The sequence below is a fragment of the Xenopus laevis genome, chromosome 9_10S, assembly GCF_017654675.1.
Source record: "Xenopus laevis strain J_2021 chromosome 9_10S, Xenopus_laevis_v10.1, whole genome shotgun sequence".
Classification (NCBI taxonomy): Eukaryota; Metazoa; Chordata; class Amphibia; order Anura; family Pipidae; genus Xenopus; species Xenopus laevis.
The window spans coordinates 96263679-96285925 of record NC_054388.1 but is presented as its reverse complement, the minus strand read 5'-3'; the positions used below and the strand labels follow the sequence as shown (position 1 = coordinate 96285925).

At 40.2% G+C, this 22247-nt stretch overlaps 1 protein-coding gene across 1 annotated transcript in view; it reads right to left on the bottom strand.

Annotated features, from left to right (window-relative positions):
• tecpr1.S (tectonin beta-propeller repeat containing 1 S homeolog) overlaps positions 1 to 21280 on the bottom strand; it is a 44881-nt gene extending 23601 nt beyond the window's left edge. The window contains 10 exon segments of the mRNA XM_041578631.1: positions 242 to 687; positions 3046 to 3191; positions 4041 to 4142; positions 6304 to 6404; positions 8699 to 8873; positions 10030 to 10155; positions 10551 to 10673; positions 12374 to 12556; positions 13062 to 13294; positions 20990 to 21280. Coding sequence (XP_041434565.1) covers positions 242 to 687; positions 3046 to 3191; positions 4041 to 4142; positions 6304 to 6404; positions 8699 to 8873; positions 10030 to 10155; positions 10551 to 10673; positions 12374 to 12556; positions 13062 to 13286 — 1627 coding nt within the window. The 5' untranslated portion in view covers positions 13287 to 13294; positions 20990 to 21280.
• Positions 21281 to 22247: the final 967 nt, after the last annotated feature.

The following is a 22247-nucleotide window of genomic DNA, read 5'->3' as shown; positions in this document are numbered from 1 at the left end:
GAATGGCAAATTGTTGTAATAAGAAAAAGGAGGATGAACTTTAAGCCTTATAGTTATGAGGTTGAGCTTTGTGGTTTATCTTTTTGATAATCGTCTGATATAGATGTTTATGAAGAATGTCTTCACACAGGAGATCAATATGTCACCCCCCCCAATCATATGTTTAAAAGGAAATACAGATAAGTAATATTCAGTGGCACTTAACTTTAACCACACTATATATATATATATATAATATTACCTGTCTGTAGTGTAAACCATTTCAAAGGTGTATGGGACTCAACACAGCAGCCACCCCCAGATACCCAGGTCCACAAATGATGTGTATCATTCACTTCTTCTCCTGGAGCGAATATTCCAATCGGAGACAAGCCAGTCATATCACCTGAAGCTCTGGCTGGATTAATACGTGCTTCCACCAAGTCAATGTTTGTCCATTTAGGTGCTCCAGCTTTTGGCAGGGGTCCCTCTGAGAGGGCAGTGTCTTCATTGGTTTTATCTAAAACTGCACTTAGTTCTTCATCCTTGGGCTCCTCGTGCTGACTGGGAGCAACATCAGCAGGTTCAGAAGAATCAGAACAGCTTTCCTGCACAACAGTCTGCTCGGGTTCTGAAGAGCTGTCTAGGTCAGAATGGATGGTTGAATCAGAATGCTCCTTGACTTCATCACCGAAAAAACAGCCTGCGCTAATTAATCAAACACAAATGATAGCAAATTAGCTCACAGAAAGACTGTACAATTTCAAATCTAGCAAGCTGAGGCATTCCATTATATAAAAACAACAAATCCCTTTATATGCTCCCCACCATAATCATAATGAAATCAGAACAAGAACCAACACAGTGAGGATCATTTATCAACACTGGGCAAATTTGCCCATGGGCAGTAACCCATAGCAACCAATCAATTTGCTGCTTTCATTGTTCTACTTACAGCTGGCTTTAAAAAGCTAATCACTGATTGGTTGCTATAGGTAACTGCCCATGGGCAAATTTGCCCAGTGTTGATAAATGAGCCCCTGTGACTCCAGCTAATGTACTGTAGATGAACAGAACGCAAGCCAGATTCACAGATTTCAGGTGCTTGCACATACAATTCAAATAAACTCTTGTGTTTGGTGGCTAGGACTCAAATTCCCCTAGCAACCATGCATTGATTTTAAAAAGAGACTGGAATATGAATAGGAGAGGCCTGAATAGAAAGATGAGTAATCGTAAGTAGCTATGAATATAAATTGGTAGCTTTACAGAGCATTTGTTTTTTAGATGGGGTCAGTGACACCCATTTGGATGCTGGAAAGTGTCAGAAAAAAAGACGGCAAATAATTTATAAACTATAAAAAATAAATAATGAAGACCAATTGAAAAGTTGTTTTGAATTGTCCATTCTATAACCTACTATAAGTTAACTTAAATGATAACTAAACCCTAAAAATGTGGCTAAAAATGCCATATTTTACATACTGAACTGCACCAGCCTAAAGTTTCAGCTTGTCAATAGCAGCAATGATCCAGGACTTCAAACTTGTCACAGGGGGTCACCATCTTGGAAAGTGTCTGTGACACTCACATGCTCAGTGGGCTCTGAGCAGCTGTTGAGAAGCTAAGCTTAGGGGTCATAGCAAATTATCAAGCAGAAAATGAGGTTGGCCTGTAATATAAGCTGATGCTACAGGGCTGATTATTAAATTCTGATGCTAATTGCACTGGTTTCTGTGCTGCCACGTAGCAATTATCTGTATTAATTACTAATCTATACTATATAGTATACTGTATACTATACTATATTATAGTGTGAGATTTATATTCAATGTGTTTTGTATATTGTGAGTGCAGTGAATAAGCAGAAAAGAAGATGGAGAGCTACTGGGGCATCTTTGGAGACACAGATCTTTACTGCTAAAGGGCTGTGGTTGCCTTGGGCTGGTACAGAAGCACAAAACACAATGTACAACATTTATAGCTACTTCTTTAGTTAAACTTTAGTTCTCCTTTAAAAGTGAACCACCCCTTTACATTTCTTGTATTAGGTATTTAGCCCTTTCTTGTAATGGCAAAACTAAACTGACTCAGGTGATAGTCTTAAAGAGATACTGACACCAGAAAATAACACTTTTTTATAACTATCATAATATTATATATTATATTACATATACTTTTTTTGCATACGATTTATAATTTTGCCATAAATGTATTTGCCAGATGCTTTTACATTACCTTTCTTACCCCCATGTTCCTGTATGAGGGGGCTGCCATATTTGTGCAGCAGGAGTCCGTTAGTATTAGAAACGCTAACTGACAGGTTAAGGTAGGGACACACTGGACGATTTGTCGCCAACGTTTTAAAAAAGTAAATCGCGGCGACAAGACGATCGTCTTTTTTGAACAGACGATTCACAGCAACTATTGGCACAGAGCGATTTGTATCCCATTACTCTGTGCGGTACGTGCTCCACCCAAACCGGAAACGGTTTGTGCTTCCCGCTGTAACCTGGCGTCTTTATGTTCTTGCGTCATTGCGTTCGCATTGTAATTTGAATACAATTGCTGCTACTTATCTGTATGTGTGTGCGTGTCTAGGAGATTTCAGTGCTTTTCTAAGTACATGCTATTTCTGATAAATCGCTCGGAAAAGGGTCTCAGTGCGTTTTGGAGCTACAGGCGATTCACAAACGCGCTGTGGGCACAGGAGCTGGCATCTTTCATTTGGTTTTGTTCAGAGACAAAATGAGCGATATGTCGCTGCGATTTGCTTTTTAAAAACGTTGGCGACCAATCGTCCAGTGTGTCCCTACCCTAAGAAGAGACAGTCAGGTTGGCAAAACTGTCAGGTTTAGGAACTTCAAGTAAAAATTACTTACAAAAGCAGAACTATCAGTGAAAAACGATCAATATGACCTATAGGCAACTTTTAATGCAGATTAATATTTTGAAAATACATTTTTTGTGTCAGTATCACTTTAAGACCATATTCTATATATGATATAATAGGGAGGCAAGCATAATGAAACTGCTGGTAAGATGTTGTTAGGAACAGTTCATTACCTGAGAAGGCTAGTTGGACTTTCTGAGTTGGACCTCTCATTTCCCCTTGGTACCACTATGGCTTTCCAAGCTTTCCCACTTAGATCACTAGGAGTGACACCCTGTCGAAAATAAACAGCCCGATCTTCATATCCAACTCCGAATACCTGTAACCAAAGTAAAACACAGATTATGCCTTCCATGAGAGGGGCAGAAGTTTTGCATAGGCCATCGTCCCAGAGTCCTTATACTCTTTTTTTAAAACATTCCTGTTATGATAAAGGGAGGGCAAAGTTGTGAGCATTTCTCTAGTCTAGTATTGATGGACAGACATTGGCCAACTCACTTATACCGAAGAGAGAAAATTCCAGTATTTTCAGGGACATAGATGAACATAGATGAAAGCTGTTATGTTATTCCCCTTGTTTAAAATATTCGAGATTTCTCTAAGTTCTAGAGGTCAATGACATTGTGTTTTTGTCTACCATTGTTCTTCAGCCTTTTTTTGGGGTTCAAACCCCAACATTCCTTCAAGAAACCTCTAGATATCGATAAATGATAACCTCATTGTGTCAGTTATTGTGCAATAGCTCCAACATCTTAGGTCAGCTAATACATTTCTAATCTTACCTAACCTGGACATTATGTTGGGTTTTGGGGAATAGCTATGAGAGAAAATGCCATGTTAACTGGCCCTTGGGTTTGGCTGAGATTGGCTACACCTGACTGAAGCCTCATAGGTACAATATAATGTCTCAGCTGATGAAGGCAAAAATATTCTGTGCACACGTAATGGTTTATTGTCTCTGTGTTTCTGACTGATTCCAGAAATGTAAATTTAAATTGAACCATTTTTTAAATAAAACTAATTCCTTACATTAATTCTAAGGGGACATTTTTAACAAGATATTTTGCTTTGCTGCCACAAGACAGCTGTAATATTACTGAAATGTGCAAAACTGACGAGGAAAGTAACACAGAAAAATACTTGAAAAATGATACATGATATTACTTACCTGATCATTTAATCCAACATCCACCATCGCCATCTCTCCCACCATCTCTATCCAGCCAGTGCCACATGGGTTATGGGAGTTTACTCCACGCCTAAACCATACCTAGATACAAAATGAGTTCCAACATCATTAGCTCCATTATGCTAATATCCATTAGGGTGAGCCATATCTTACTTGGTTTTCATTTTCATCCTTCCTTCCATATCTGCCTGTATGCTGCTCTGCAACTCCTTTTTGCTCTGCTATATTCATTCATGCTTATATTCATGTATGCCTTAATCTGTCTATTCCTCCTGTATCATGACATACCAGTTCTGAATTTTGTTTTATCTACATTTACAATAAAATATGCTGCATGCTTCCTATTTGTTTTGTAAAATAACTGTCAGTATATATATGTCATTATATCTGTGTATAAAAGGGATATGAGTTTGGGCACCAAATGGCAATCGAAAGAGCTAAAGCTGTGTGGAAACACAAATAGGTAAAGAAATGGAACATGAGACTCAGAAAGTGCTACAAAGTTGCCACAGCGTGGGACACAAAAAGGGTATAGTGATGACCCCGGGTGGGACTACTGATAGGCACAGAGAGAGGCATAATAGCTGTTAAGAAAAGGTCAAAGGAAAGGGTATACATTTCCAAAGAGTGACTATAAAGATGGCGCATGGCACAGGGTGAGCAAAAAGTGCGGTCTGTATGCATTTTTTTTAAAAGCATGTAATAAATTTTTGTTTTTAATAAATAATGATTGAGTTGCTGAATACTTTGTTGTAGTTTGTCCATAGTATGAGACAGAGAAAGTGAAATATGGATGGACATAGTATGGCATAGCCAAAGGTAAATCATAAAATAAGGATAGATATAAGGGGGCAAATTTACTAAAGGATGAAGTGGCTAACGCTAGCGAAAATTCGCCAGCGTGACGTAATTTTGCCACTTAGCCGATTTACTAACATTGATGCTCGGTAGGTTTTAGGTGGCGAAGTAGGGGGTCGAAGTTTTTTTTAAAGAGACAGTACTTCGACTATCGAATGATCGAATAGTCGAACGATTTTTAGTTTGAATCGTTCGGTTCGAAGTCAAAATCGTAGTCGAAGGTCGAAGTAGCCAATTCGATGGTCGAAGTAGCCAAAAAAATATTTAGAAATTCTATGTATTTTTTATTCTATTGCTACACTCGAGCTAAGTAAATGTGCCCCCGAGTCTTCCGTAATCCATAATCACCTCCTGAAATTCAGTACTGGACTGGCATATGTGTGAATCAATTGTCAGAGCTGTGGAAGGGTTAGATTCTGACCATAGACAAAGTATATTTGTCAAATGCATTTCGTGACTAGTGATGGGCAAATTTCCGTATTTTGCCACCGGCGAATAAATTTGCAAAACTGTGGAGAAAATTCGCTGGCAAAAAAAATTGCGTGCATAAAAATTGTCAAAGCGTCAAAACTATTCAGACACCCATTTTAATGCATTTGGCCAAAATAGGCACGTGTATAAAAATTGTCGCAGGTGATGAAATTGTACTTTAACTTGCGCCGTATGCAAATTAGGCATCGTTAGCGTAACTTCAAACAGCTGATCGTAACATCGCTAGAGCAACTTCGTAAACTTCGAATCTAAGTGAATTTGCGCATCCCTGGCGAATCTACGCCTGGCGAAGTGCGGCAAAGCCAACGCTGTCGCAACTTTGGAGGTAAGTAAATTTGCCCTGAGATGTGATAGAGGAATGGGAATAAGGATGAATAGACGAAATTAAATAAAGACCTTTTTTCCCATAAAGTGGATCACCGTACCAGAGGCCACCCCTTTAGACTAGAAGAAAAGAACTTTCATTTGAAGCAACGTAGGGGGTTCTTCACAGTCAGGACAGTGAGGTTGTGGAATGCACTGCCGGGTGATGTTGTGATGCTGATTCAGTTAATGACTATAAGAATGGCTTGGATGATTTCTTGGATAGACATAATATCAAAGGCTATTGTGATACAACAGTAAAATCTATAGTTAGTGCTTGAGTATATAGTTTATGTGAATGTATGGAGGGGTGTGTGTATGGAAGCTGGGTTTTCATTTGGAGGGGGTGAACTTGATGGACTTTGTCTTTTTTCAACCCGATTTAACTATGTAACTATGTAACAATAGGATGAAATAGGGGAAGGGGAATAATGATGGATACTGGGTGGGACAGAGTAAGAGGGTAATGAGGCCGGAAAGAGGATGAGATGTTGGTATTAGATGGAATTGTTCAGTGTGTGCTTTTTACCTTACGATCCTTAGTCACAGCCCATACCACGTTCACTCCAACAGACACATGAATTATGCCATTCTCAGGAGTTGGTGCTTCAACAATGGTCCATGAACTTCCTGGGAAACAGTTACTGTTATTCTATGTATTTAAATCTACAGATTAAACAGAAATTCAGGAGAAAATTATCCTAAATAATTCCTTAAATCCAAAATGCAGCAAGCCAATATATAAAAAAATATTAGGTTAACTTCTAACCCCAAAGAACAGGACACTTAAAACATTGCCTTCAGAATTACTGTGTTTTATATAGAAGGGCAAATCTGCATGATATCTGATGCGTTTCACTCCCTCATGGACAGCTTTGTTAAAGGTGAGCCAATGCCGTCTGTTTCCAATATTTAAACCCCAAGGCCCACTCCCACAGCAGGAGGTCGCAGCCAATCATAGAAGGCAGAACACAAGATAGTGTTGTCTTTAGGGAGCCAATAGTATCTTTGCACCATTATAACTGAATTTGCAGGTGCCAGATATTTTTGGGCAGTATGTATTTACTCTTCAGTTTGATTGAGGACTCGGCCTGCTCTTTTTCATTAAGGGGCACATTTACTTAGGGTCGAATATCGAGGGTTAATTAACCCTCGATATTCGACCGTCAAAGTAAAATACTTTGAATATCAAAGTCAAAGGATTTACTGCATTTCTTTCGTTCGTATGATCCAAGGAAAAATCTTTTTCCGATTTTCCTTCGATCAAAAAAACCTAGGAAAGCTTATGGGGACCTTCCCTATAGGCTAACATTGATGCTCGGTAGGTTTTAGGTGGCGAAGTAGGGGGTCGAAGTTTTTTTTAAAGAGACAGTACTTCGACTATCGAATGATCGAATAGTCGAACGATTTTTAGTTTGAATTATTCGGTTCGAAGTCAAAATCGTAGTCGAAGTAGCCAATTCGATGGTCGAAGTAGCCAAAAAAATACTTCAAAATTCGAAGTATTTTTTATTCTATTCCTTCACTCGAGCTAAGTAAATGTGCCCCCGAGTCTTCCATAATCCATAATCACCTCCTGAAATTAGGGATGCACCGAATCCACTATTTTGGATTCGGCCGAACCCCCGAATCCTTGGCGAAGGATTTGGCTGAATACCGAACCGAATCCGAACCCTAATTTGCATATGTAAATTAGGGGTGGGAAGGGGAAAACATTTTTAACTTCCTTGTTTTGTGACAAAAAGTCACTCAATTTCCCTCTCCGCCCCTAATTTGCATATGTAAATTAGGGTTCGGATTCGGTTTGGCCGGGCAGAAGGATTCGGCCGAATCCGAATCCTGCTGAAAAAGGCCGAATCCTGGCCGAATCCCGAACCGAATCCTGGATTCGGTGCATCCCTACCTGAAATTCAGTACTGGACTGGCATATGTGTAAATCAATTGTCAGAGCTGTGGAAGGGTTAGATTCTGACCACAGACAAAATATATTTGTCAAATGAATTTCGTGACTAGTGATGGGCAAATTTCCGTATTTTGCCACCGGCGAATAAATTCGCAAAACTGTGGAGAAAATTCGCTGGCAAAATTATCCAGACGCCCATTTTAATACATTTGGCCAAAATAGGCACGTGTATAAAAATTGTCGCAGGTGATGAAATTGACACGCATTAAAATACCTTTGACGCCCGTTGTACGCAGTCTCAGCAAATCAAAACAGGACAAATTCGCCCTTCACTATTCATGACTAAAGATAAATGAATCCTTAATTTAAGACTGTTACGGGGCAGATATAAGAGAGCCCTTTCATCACATTGGGAGAGTTCTAATTGTTGTGGTTTTGTCAGAGGATCTCGTGCTTTTATAACCTCACTTGAAGACTGCTCCTCTTTCATAATCATGGCAATCTTTTTATTTCAGTGGTACCTTTCTCTATGTTGTCAATGTCAGTAGTTATTCTGCCTGCATCTGAAGAAACTATTTTTCCTTAAAAGATGCAAGTTTCTCCTTAATCATCTTAATTCTTTCTGTCAATGCAATTACTGGTTTGTTCTCAAACTTCCATAATAAGCGCATCAGTTGCATTGAGCAATCCGTCATAAAGATAAAAAAATTTAAATCATCAAAGTCGTATGCAGGGAAAGATTTAATCCATAAACACGTAGGGATAATTTTTGACTATTTGAATAAACTGACCACTGCAAGGTCTCAGCCTCCTTCCAGTCTCCCCATGATTCTAAAGTTTCCAATAGACTTTGGAAAAAGTTTACACAATTCAAGAAGGGAAACATTCCTCGCTCTGTTGTTCATATCAGAAAACACTACAGCTACAAGGAATATCCCAAACCCCTATGGGTAATATAACAAGTTGTTTGATGGTGTGGTTGCACTATACAGCAAGTGAACTGAGGCGTTTAAGAACTTACCTTTTGGGTTATTCCTGCTGATACCTTCTCTCGCCATGGCTTGGCCTTGCCAAAGGGAAACCCACAGCAGGTCATTTGGACCACAGCTGATCTGTACCACTTCACTAGGGGTTTCTACTTCAGTCCAGGATGAACCCTCAGGGTTGTTTTGGCAGACATCCTCTCGGTACCAAACCTTTTGAAAACGCGAGATATTATCAAGCGACACACCCCAACAGCCACCTGCTCTATTATATCAAATGCAATTTTTACATAAAACTTGCTACATCTACATTATAACTTAAATTGCAGTAAGAAAATAGGGAGGTTCAACCACAGCAATGTACCTGCTCATGAGATTCTGCACAAATACAAAAATATGAAGTTTTATTTCCATTGAAATAAAAATACTATTGGGTTATTTTCTAAATGATAAACTGCTTGCCAATTCAATTGCAATCCTGCAGCCATAACTAAAACTATAATGTGGGTGCTAACCTACACCTAAGCACATCATGGTCACATAGTGTGTGAGGCTCCAAAAACCCATTTCATTTTAAAAGGGAAGTTTAGTTTGTGGCCTTTCATATACTGCACTACAGCAAACCAAAGGGCTGTCCAAATTCATAATCATCCCAGAAGTTAAGTGAGAAGGATGTGATCCTTAAAATGTAATCACAATTATTACCCTGTGATCCGTGAGGTGCAAAGTCAGTTACATGTGTAGGTTCAATGCCCCTAAGTTAAACCTCTTCAAGTAGGGAGACTGATTTATATAGCGGGGGGCCCTAGACCTGCTGCCGCTCATCGCCCTGTCTCCTGCACACGTGCACAAATTTTCATCATCTGGTTCATTAGTTCTTGTGGAATTTAAAAGAACTATTGTATCTCCTGCGAGTTGCCAGTGCTTTGGAGCCAATGCGGCTGGACTGCATGCCGCCCCTAAAATCCTGCTGCCCTAGGCCCGAGCAATTGCTGCCTTTCCATAAATCCATCCCTGTTTTCAAGTCAGATACTAATCCCAGCTTTCCTTTGTGTTAGCCTGCACCCCATTCTGCAAAGCAGACATGATCCAAGCATAATGACCCAAGTACCATTACCCCACTATATACTGAACAGTGACATGCCCTAGGTACAGTTAACTTGGGGGACAAGCTTCAAGCCAGTCCAGATAATTATAAAACAACTAAAAATACATTTCATATTATTGTAGGGAAATTGGGTGCTTTTTCTATATTGATATACTTTCCCAGAACCTACTGTAAAAGTACAGAAATCCATGAATTACGGAATCTCCAAAGCCAAGCACAGCAAGATATATTCAAGATATATTGAATAGAATTTGCTCCTACCTTTCCTTGTAAAGAAGCTGTCCAGACTGACAGACGTCCTACAGGCTCATCAGTGATTTCCCAACCTCCAACAGTAATTTCATTAAAAGGATCTGGTAACTTCTTGTTATCCTCGTGTGACGGAATCTAGCGCACAAAATATTATTTAGGTCTGGTGCCACCCTAGGCCCTATATCTCAGACCTGCTCTACTTTGCAAACACCAATTGGGGATATTTAGATTCCTCCTGCTTGACCATCAGATTATCCGGCAACTATCCAGTTTTGCAGATTTTTTTTTTATCTTCCACGCATTTTAAAATTGTCATATAGGCATCCAAGCACCACCCCCTGAAGCTGCCACTCAAGGTATGAGCCCTTGAGTCCTTATATGGTAAAGAAGGCCCTGCCCTCTCTAGCTCTGTTGTACTTTGCATAGCCCAGAATTGGTACAAGAAACTGTTCTTTCTTGGACAAGCAACAGATTATTGGGGATGGCAATCCAGCTCCCCACAACCCAAGAACAGAAACTGCAATTCTCACCTTAGCCCAGGTGTTTCTTGATTTGTATTTTCTGTATCGGATCCATCTCCTCCGGCGCACACAGGAGTTCCACTTTTTATCCTTGGTGTATGCCGCTGGGAAATCTATAGCATAGCTCCAGCCCTGAAATCACAGACAAAGGTTTGTTACTTTGATGATGATGATGATGAGCAGTATTACCTAAGCACTTTCTCTTGATACAAGATCAGATCCTGACCTGATTACCTGTATGGAAACTATTATCCAAAATGCTTGAGACCTGGGGTTTTCCAGATAACTGATCTTTCCATAATCAGGATCTCCATACTTTAAGAGGCAGGTTTATCAAGGGTCGAATAGTAAATTCGAATTCGAATTTTCAAGTGTCAGAATTCCCACATTCAAATGTTAATCCCCTATTCGAATATTTCACCAAGAGTCCTGTGAAAGAGGATGGTCAACCAAAGGGAAATGTCCAGTAAACTAGTAACCCAGCTATTATTAACTTAAATCGGAATCAGTGCTTAGCTACAAGCAAAGAGTAACATTCAGACAAAATAAATATTAGATGTTTGACACAGAGGACACTCACTGTACTGAGGTTAGAAGAGAACTATATTAATATAGCACAAAAGGATTAAAGTGCCTTTTGTGTTTCTTTAGCAAGGTATTATATGTGGGCCGCCACAAGATTTCCTTCTTAAGAACCTTGACATTAAATGGTGTGTGAGACTTACATAAAATACTGAGATTTGGACAGGATAATTTTTTTTTATCCTGGGGAAGCAAGAGGAATGCTAAGGGGTGCAAGAGTGCTCACTTACAGAGCACAGGTCCTCCGTTCGCAATTGCACTCTCCGCACAAGTGATGTGGCCCCTCTGCACCCGCTCCGGCGCTGGAAATGGTATGTGGCGGATGCGAGGGGGGGGCGGCATCAGAGACGCTGCCTCAGGGCGGCAAGAAGCCCTGAAACACCCCTGCCTAAGTGCCTCCCCTGCCCGACCCTCACCAATACAGAGCTCACTATCACAGTCAGTGCTATATTAGTGAGAGGGAACCGCAGGTCTCTGCACTCCGAAATAAAGCGTGCAAAGGCCTGCAGCAAATTAAACAATGCAATACAGAGCCTGGAAAGCAAAACATGGCAGATTGCAGCAGTGTCGGACTGGGATGCCAGGGGCCCACCAGAAAACTACTACTACAGAAGACTATGGGCCCACTTTCCAAACTATTATTCCTCTACTATAACCTCTTTATTCACATAGACTTTTATATCTACTTACTATATTCTTCTTATATCTACTTATAGTTTTCTTGAATTCTTCTTATATCTACTTACCATATTCTTCCATTATTAAGCATTTTTCCTCATAAAAAAATAGGTAATGACCATGAAATGGGCTAAATGGTTAGAAACAAGAGGATCCACTGACACCTGGGCCCACCGGGAGTTTTCCTGGCATCCCAGTGGGCCAGTCCAACATGGGATGGCAGTCTTTTGCACTTGCAGGCGGTTTTTTTGCATGAAAAATGAGGACTGGAGACTTGCAGAAGCAAGAAACTGAGCTGGAGAGAGCATTCAGTCTTTCAGCTCTATGTCAGTCATCTTACTGCTGTCTTGTCTAGCACAGGATCATCATGCTGGCAGATTGGACTACAGCATAAGCAAGTTGATACTTGTGTTCCACTGTAGCAGGCAGCTAGGAGAGGCTGTCCGGAATCGTGGGCTCCCTTAAGCCCATCTGCCCATGCTCATAATCAACCAAGTCCTGTGCCTGTTCCACCCAAACTCTCCCCCTTTAGCAGGAACTCCTGCCCTTTTTGCAGCAGTCAATCAACTTACCCCTTTTTCTGTGGGCTCTCCACCAATATTCTCATCCACATACCAATCAGACTCCCACTCCCAGTGAGGCGAGGGGAGCACAAAGTTGTCTAGTTGCTGGTGCTGTAACCCCGTAACATCGCTCCACTGCCAGCGGTCACTGGGCAGAAGCTTCTCACAGTATCCGTCCACTGGATTCCAACGCTGTAATAACGAATCATAAAAAAGTAATAATATTCTGCTGTCATCAAAATAAAAAGTATTTGTTCAAGCACAAGAACAATATGATATATTGTGCATAGTAGTGCAGATCAGATTGACAGTCAAGGTACATTATTGTGGTTTTGTGGTTAGAATTGATGGATGAAGAGGATCATTTAATAACAAGCTCAAACTTAGCTCCAGGTATTGTAGCCTTTAGCAATAAATGTTATCGGTTTACCCACGGCTGGTGAACTCTAAAGATATGGCAGACGTTGGGTACATAGGGCGTTTTGTCCACCATAATTATCAGACAGCCTCAGGAAGGCTGTCAACTTACTGTATAATGGTTGGGCTGGTGTACCCTAAAAAAACAATCAACTGGTAAAAAATAAATGAAAAAAGTGCCATCCCTAGGATATAAGAATGCGGGGATGGCACTGCTGAAACATTAAAATTCTGTCGCTATCCCTTTAATCTGACAAATCTGTTAAGTGAATGGACATACCTGATTCTCATAGGTTTCTTCTTGATACTTTATGGGAAGATCAGTGGCATGGACATAAACATATATCTGATGGTTGCAGCCGACCCCCCAGCAACATGACTGTACCGCAGATACTCGCTTGAATTCTACACTCCCGTTCTTACAGGGCACCCATTGCTGGCCATCTGCCGACAAAGCAAAAACCTTTCCGAAAATATCTGTTGCCCACAGCACGGTGCTTGGCATCCTAGGGTCTGAAAACAAAATGATGAAAAAATTAAATTAATTCCTAGTTTCCCCCAAAATGTGTCTATGGTCCAAAACAGTAAGTTTCGTTACTGTCCAGCTAAAAGGGAATTCGCCTTTAAGTTAACTTTTAGTATATGCTTTTTTTCACAACCATTTCACCTTCATTTTTTATATTTTTGTTTCTTTTAATAATTCGCCTTAATATTTTGGGAGTTTGCAATTTGTGGTTTACAGTTCTGACTGGTGGTCAGGGGTAACTGATCCCAGCAATTGCTATTGTTCCTATGTGTTGCCTGTCTTTCTTTCTATTCATCTTCCAGTCTGAAAACCCACTGCCTGGTTGTTAGCGGGTGAGTAGGCATGGGCGTCCACAGAAATTTTTTTCAGGGGGGGTAAGGAAGAAAATATTTTACACAAATTACTTGTACCCACATTTTGGTTTCCACACAAACCTAACAACAGCTTTTCTCTAAATATATAAAGTAACCGTTGCACATGTATAGCATTGCCATTCTATTAGTGACACAAACTCCTTGTTTGCCAGGACAGCACTTGGTATTTTCTACTTTCATAACAAAATTACTAGCCATCAGTTTGTAGAATGTTATTCCCTCTAGAGTCCTAGTTACAACTGGATACGTACAGTGACGCCTCCATTTAACATACCCCCATTTTAAATTGTTCCATATGTTATACCATTTGTTGTGGTCCCATCCATATATAATGCATAATTTCCCTGACCTTACACCATTTTTTCTTGTTCCCTGAAAATTGTAAAATGGGGGTTCTACTGTACATAAAGTAGAGTAACAACAGCAGGAAGAGGTTCTGCACAGCAAAATGTCACTAGTATAGAATATATGTTTATACATTCTATTTCAGTCTAGGGAAAAGCTGCTTTGTTCCCAAAGTGGCAGAAGAGTTAAAAGATAAGAGTCATCCAAAAAGAAACAATGAGGTGGGTACAGGACAGAAGCAGGAGAGTAAGGTGAGGTGAAATAATATATATTTTAATATATATTATAGATATTTCTATATATACAGATATATATAGAGTGAGAAAGAGAGTGATTATAGACGGAGAGGGTAGTGTGGGGGTAACTCAGCAGAATGAGAAGGGAAAGGGTAAAAGAGGACAGTGAGGCCATAGATAGGAGGATTCAATGGAGCAGCAGGGCAAGGAACTGTAGGGGTTAATGTGCTTTGTGGCAAAGAGAATGATTGTAGGCAAAACCCACAGCCAACCTGTAAAGGGTTGCCATCTTTTAGCACATTGGAGACCGGGCAGGGGGCGGGGCTGTGACATCGAGGGGTGGGACTCTGATGCATAGGGGTGGGGCCCAGACATGGAGGGACGGGCCGTGATGTCAGGGGAGGGGCTAAAATGTGGCGAATAGCAATTGCCCAATTGCCATGTCAATCTGAGAGAATCCTGCCTGGTTTTCCTAATTTGGAAAACTGGGCAGTCAGTTTTGACCTGGGCAGCCCTTCAAATTACCGGAGAGGTGACAACCCTAAACCTATACCTATAAGACTGAATAATAAATGTAGTTACACAGCTATACACAGGTTCATTATAGTCTCTATAACTCACACACAGGTTTTGTCAGGCCTTCTTAAAGGAGAATTCAAACCTAAACTTAAAAAACCCCTACCACCCTCCCTCCTCCCCCCCAGCCTAAGTGTTACCCGGGGCATCGTAGATCATGGGCGCCATCTTCCTCGTCTTCGGAAATCTTCGGAATGAGACCGGCATGTCGGCGCACGCGCAGTTGGAGCAATTTTCTGTTTCGTGACAACTGCGTATGCAACGAAACTCATGAAAATTGCAGAAAGGCCAGGTTCTTAATGGTCATTTAAGAGAGAATAGTAAACACTAATTGCAAATTGTCTTGGAATACTGCTGTCTACATCATACTAAAAGTTTGAAGCGAGATATCCATTTTATCTGTCCTTATCTTGATCCCTACACTTCTCTAGAATCTCCAAGTTAGGACTCGGAACTGCAAACACAACAGTCCTTTCCCTCCTTCCTGCTAGTAGGGAACAAACATTTATATCAATAATTAAATGTTGTTTCTCTCTTCCTTTTTGCACTTCATTCCAGCCTGTTGCCTTCTGGGAAATAAACTGGCCATATAAATATGGCCATAATTGAAAGTTCTTCACATCTGGCTAGGCCCACAATACTGGGATTTTGATCCAACAATCATATCAAACTGGAGGGCCGAGGCACCAGGCTTCAACACTGTATCCACTGCTCTAGGTCAGGGGTGTCCAAACTTTTGGCTCGTCGGGCCACATTGGAAAAAGATAAAATTGTCTGGGGCCACACATGAAATACATAAACACGTTTGATTTGTAAAAGTAAAGCAAATACACAGAAAAGAACTACAATGCCAGTTGGATAACCAGATGGAGCTATACACTGGAATATGGGACACCTGGATATTAAATAGACTTATTATTATATTATTATTACTAACTGGGCAATGGGCAGAGTCCCCCCTCCTCCTATTTCCTTGGGAACCAAGAGTTTCAAGCTGGGCCACATTCATATGCATCCTGGGCCGCATGTGGCCCTCGGGCCGCAGTTTGGACACCCCTGCTCTAGGTGATCCTTACCTGACAAGGAGACATGACCAACCTTAGTCCATTTTGGTTGCTTATATAGACCTGTGCCTGTTTATAGGCAGGACTAGCATGTTCATATTATGTTAGGTTGTGTTAATTATGCAGCTATGTAAGAATAAATATAAAGTATTGAATGTGAACTCACTGCACCAGTTGCACTGTGGGTACTGGAAATCATGCAGACAGCCATAAAAACGTTCAACTTAGTGCAATAAGCCATAGCAGAAAACACAAATATTTGCTTCCATAATTTTATCTACACAAGCTAGAAGTGCTGATTGGTAACTATGAGGTAAACATTCCCAGTTTTTCCATCAGTAAGACTATGGCCCTCCCTGGACTGTGTTTAAAGGGAAAGTCAAACCAAAAAAAAAAATGTTTTGCCTAATAAAGAAAAAACATAATGTAAAGCCACTTTGCAATACACATTCATTGAAGTTATGTGTATATGTATTGCTATTGAAAGCAGTGGTTGTCCCTTACTATTCTCTGCCCTGATGGCTCAGACTGTTGATACAATGTAAGACAAGGCAGCCGATTAACAGACCTGACTTTGCTGGGGGATTAAGAATTTAATAATAACAAATAACTTTAAAGGTACTGAAAATGTGTTAATAAATGTATATTGGAAAGTTGCTTAGAATTTTGTTTTTTTTTATTAGCCATTTTTTTTATTTAGGGGTTGACTTGCCCTTTTAAAAAAAATTAATCTTTTTGGGGCTGATTTGCAAATAAACCTGCTAAATTATAAATGTGCATTTGCCAACAACAAGTAATCAGCAATTGAGCCTAACAGGAACAGAAACATGCTGGGAAAATATTTCCCAAAATTTGGCACAAAGCGATTAATGTTGTGTTTTGTGATCCATGCAATTTCCTAATTTGAGATCCCATATCTATATGTACCATCATGAGCAATGCTTTTCATCAGAACATACTAAAGTGGTAATGGAGTAGCTGTCTGGTTATCCCTACCAACCAATCAGCAAGTAGCATTTACTGAAGCCTGTTTTAAGCAGACATTTGATGGCCCAAGTGTTTAATTTTTTTTACATGCCAAAAATCCCTGTATATATAACTGTCATTTCATTCTTTAATCCCTCCCCAAAATAATTGGACCTCTTACAGCAGGTGCAACTCTGTGTACAGAAATATACCATTATGGCACCATGATTAGTATCACACATTCAAAGTGAAATTAAATTCAGGGTAATGTGCAAGCCGTTGTGCTATAATCTCAACTAGATGTGGTTTAATTATAAATATATAGATATAAATAAAATGTAGAGAAAACGGGGGCTGGAGATCAATTAAGAGGGACAAAAGCTACAATATTGGTTTTATTTGAGTTACAATCAGCAGTCCTCCAAATGGTGCTGAACTGCATCTCTTGGAAGAGCCCTTCTCCATAGCGTTAAAGGGATACTGTCATGGGTTTCATTTTTCACCTCTTAAAGCAGCTCTGGGAGTGGGGGTCACTGACTCTTTAAAGGGATACTGTCATGGGAAAAATGAGCCTTCTGGATATATATAAATATATATATATATATATTTATAATGTCTGAGCATGACATCACACTTTGTTTATTAGCCTTGGCTCATAGTGGGTAGAGACAGCACAGACTCCATGTTTCATTTTGGGGTGGTCTTTTGTAAAGTAGGTTATTTTGAGGGATATTATAACAATCATTAAACCTACTGGAATTACTTTTTATCCCCTTAAAGGTGGCCATACATGAACCAATAAGTGCTGCCGGCTTGTTAACCCTTATATCAGGCCCAACCTCAGGTCCCCAGATGTTAAACCAATTTGCAGCTGGTATTGTTTTGTTACATTCCGTTAGTTCTCCAGCCTTACATATAAACTTCTAATTGGTTACCATGGTGCCACTGACCCTAACAACCGGTCAGTGGTTTGACTGACGGCCTAAAAGACGTCAAAGACATCGATAATAAAATATAATCAAAATAATCTAGACTAGAACTTTAAAAACTCCTTTCAAATATAAAGTAACACATCATATATTTTAAAGGTATTGCTACTAAAAGCAGTACAGATATCTGTATATTTCTATTAAATATTTATTTGTATAGTGCCAGCAATGGGATCACAGGGCCCTTGCTCATAAGAAAGAACATACTCATCACTGCTGGTTCTGACTACAGGTACCATTTAAACTATATGGCAGCAGTCAGCTGTTCTCCTGCCAGAACTCTAATTCCCACAATGCCCTGTATGATCTCAGGCCGTTAGTCACACACACCCCATTCTGGTTCCGGAATCGGTCACATGGTTATTTGTGCTACTGTATTGTTCTCACTGCATGTATCATTGTTTAACTTTGGGTGTGTTTTCTACTTTCCACAGGGGGTCAGTAAATATAAACTCACAAAGTTTTCCAGTATCTCTTACACACACAGACACACACACTCAGGCGGTAGTTAAAGGGATACTGTCATGGGGAAAAATGTTTTTTTTTCAAAATGAATCAGTTAATAGTGCTGCTCCAGCAGAATTCTGCACTGAAATCCATTTCTCAAAAGAGCAGATTTTTTTATATTCAATTTTGAAATCTGAAATGGGGCTAGGCTCGAATTCGCAGCGAATTTCCACGTTTTGCTGCTGGTGAATAAATTCGTGAAACTCCTGCAGGCATCAAAAAATGTAGACGACCGTCGGAAAAGTCACTTGCGTCAAAACCGCGCAGCAACACTATCCGGACGCTCATTGACTTTGACGCAGGTGTCAAAATTGACAAGAATTGACTCGGGTGTCAAAATTTGAGTTTCGCAAATTTTTTTCGCCGTTTCGCGAAATTCGGGGGGGGAAACAGGAGAAATTCGCCTATCAATAAATATTTGTGAGATTCACCCCTAAAGCAACTACAGATATGGAATTTAGCAGGAAACCTGTAAGCTCCGAATAACAGGAAAGTCATCTCCCCTAAAGTCAATTTTTAATTAAATTAGATTTCCTCTAATAATAAAAACCGTACCTTGTACTTGATCCCAACAAATATATAATAATCCTTATTGGAAGCAAAACCAGCCTATTGGGTTTAATTAATATTTATATGATTTGTATCTGATTTAAAGTATGATAATCTGCATTACAAAAAGGCCCCTTATCTGGAAAATCCCAGGTCCAACATTCTGGATAACAGGTCCTCTGTAAAACTAAATTCTATAAAACTAAATCCAAATCCCCTTGTGGGGCAGTAGCAGAGTACACTCCAACCATTGTAATGGATTCGATTTGTACCCAATTACCCCAATTAGTACGAGTTATCCACCCACTTAGATTGTAAGCTTGTTGGGCAGGGACCTCACCCCTCCAGTGTTGGCACACAATCTTTGTATGGGTATATAATTATTTAAATGTATTTTTTTAATTTAGAACAAATGTTTTTTCCCCATCTCCGTATTGATGTTTTTTAAGAATTTAAATATTATATCACACATCACAGTCACATGTAAATTCCACAGCACTACCAAGTATACAAGGAACATGACTATCCTTTAATTGAAGTCACTGCTCAGTCACAAAGAGTCCATTCAAACACGGAAACTACTCCGCATGGTTGGAAACACTGTAGGGATTTTTTTTAAGAGAGGTCAACTGACTCCAGGTAATCGGGGAGCTAATGATCCAGTTTGGGTTCTATAAAGCCCTGTTTTTTTTTTTTGGAACGCTGGGTCATGATCACCTAGATGACATGGGGTCCGGGGAAGTGAAAGGCAAAGTGCAAAAAAACTGGCACAATTTGTAATTTTTTTGTACAGTCTATTTCAGAGCAGCTGCCCCCAATGAATACTCTCCCACTATAAGGTGCACTGTGCAGCCAGACTCTCCAATGCTCTTGCACTTTTGTTCCTATGTCCCCTATGGAATTAAGCTGTCTGTCCACGGGTTGAAGAGTTGACGTATCGGTCAATATAAGGCCAAATTGACAGTATGCTCCAGATAAGGGGTTTTCCAGATAAGGGGCCTTTTTGTAATTCAGATTATCATACCTTAAATCAGATGCAAATCATATAAATATTAAATGCATGAACCTTGGCTAACATTTTGGAACCTTCTGGATAATGAGTTTCCCGATCACAGATCTGATACCTATAGAATTTGAAATGTTCTCTCTTTTTTTTGGGTGAATATTGACCACAGCACCAATTTGCTCAGCCATGACCAGTTACACCTCCGGTTTCCCCAGTTACACCCCACCCCAGCGCCCTGGGATAAATGGAGTCGGGTGACATTTCTGTAGCTGCAGTTATGTTTTTAGAAAACATCTGCTTCCCAAAGATTTGTGGTGCCTAAAATGATTATGCTGAAGGCCCAGTAGTTTCTAGTTGTTTTCTAGTTGTGTTGTGCACACATTCCCTTGGGCGGAAAAAAAAATATTTTTCACTTGAGCGCTTCTTATATAAAACATAACAATGTATTCTGTATTCAGACTATTCTTACCGTAATATATCTGTATATTACATCGGAACTATGCATTATTTAATCACAGCCGGTTTATAAATTATGAAGATAACGGTACAGTTGAATGATCAATAGCCATTCATTATGCTTTTCATGTAGTGACATATACCAGGCACACTTGCTGTTGAAAGCAGCATCTGTTTATCGCTTTTTGGCCTACGGTTCTGACTCCTGAAGCAACGTAGCATTATTCAGTTCTCTTCCAGGTGTCTTTTTAAAACGTCTTGCTTCTGGAGTCAGAAACAGCAGTGCAGACATCCTAAACATCCAGATGGAGGCTGCTTTTGATAGCAGTTACATTTCCAAATAATTAAATTAAACCGCTGACGGGGTTTGATGAATGGATAATTGCTAAGAACAATATTTTTTTTCATTAGGCAGAATGAAGGACCCATTTAACCATCACGAGGAGATTGTTTTAGCTCATGGCATCATGTCGCCCTCTGGGCTCCCCTATATTCAGTGTTCATTCTAGTGACTTCATTACAGCAGCTAGCATGACTAGGTGGATAAGAGATATTTCTTGTATAAGGCAGCCTAGTATATATAAGGGGTTAAAGCCCACACAGAGGAGCCTTACCTTGCAGGGTTACAGTCGCTCTCACGGTAGGACAGGTGAGCCGGTGACAAGCATTATGCTGATAAGGATGAACAGACTGTAGCCATTGCTGTGTATCTAACACCTCCTGCCCCAGCACTCACGGGCGGGTCCTGCCAGCGCTGGGTCAGTTCCTAGTGGATGACAGGGGAACAATTACCAATGGGCACAGTGCTGCCAGCCTGCTTGTGTTCTGAGCAGAGACCAGTGGGAGTGGCCCAACCTTTCTTACTGACATCTACAGTTCCGCCCCCCTGTCCACCTCTCCCATCTGAAAAAAAAACCTGGAAAGGATCCTGCGGAATTCAATCCCAGACACCCATTCATTGCCTGACTCTGCCTCAGTGTAGTTCTCAGTTTACCGGCTCTTGAGTCACATACAAATATACACGTTATTTCTTGGATATTTATGACATACCTCCCAACATTTTGGAAATAAAAAGAGGGACATAGCGCGGCAAATTTTATTGACCACGCCCATTTTTTGCGGCCACACGCCATAATTACCATGTTCATTTTACAAAATTTGGCTGTTTCTGAAAGTTGGAACATATTTCTGTGTTTTTTTTTCAGTTATTACAGTTTTGCTAATGAAGGTGAATTGCACTTTAAGCTGTGAGTCTAACTTTTCCCAAGGGAACTGTTATTGTATATTGTTACAATTACTTATTTGTTTATCTCCAAATTGTTATAAAAGTAGCTTATCTGCTGCTCTGGGCTCTCTGCCAAAAGTCAATTAAGTTAGAAACTTTGTTTTTTTTCTGGCTGTTCATTGCAGAGAAAAACTGGACTTTCCATTACAAACGAGGGACTGCCAGTTGAGCTGTCAAAAGAGGGACTGTCCCTCTAAAAACGGGACAGTTGGGAGGTATGTTATGAGAAATATCTCTTGTACATGCCAACTCATAGGGGATTATGGGATACTATACTGAAGGGGCTCAGGTGCAAGATGTGCAGCGCTAACACTGGATTTGCACGTGCCTAAGGCTGTGGGGCCTGAGGAGGTGTGTAGTTCCGCCAATGGGTGGCTCAACAATAATAAGAAATTTAGAGCATCCAGTTTAGTTTCTATAATTCATAGGTGTACTGTAGGTCTATTTTACATGCACATAGAGCTTCTAATCAGGATTTTGCTTAGACTTGGGATATAAGGGCTCATGTTGGTCTCATTTACATCACAGTTAGCACAACCCACTCCCCCTATCAGTTGTGTGTGAACCACATTAATTAAAGGTACTTG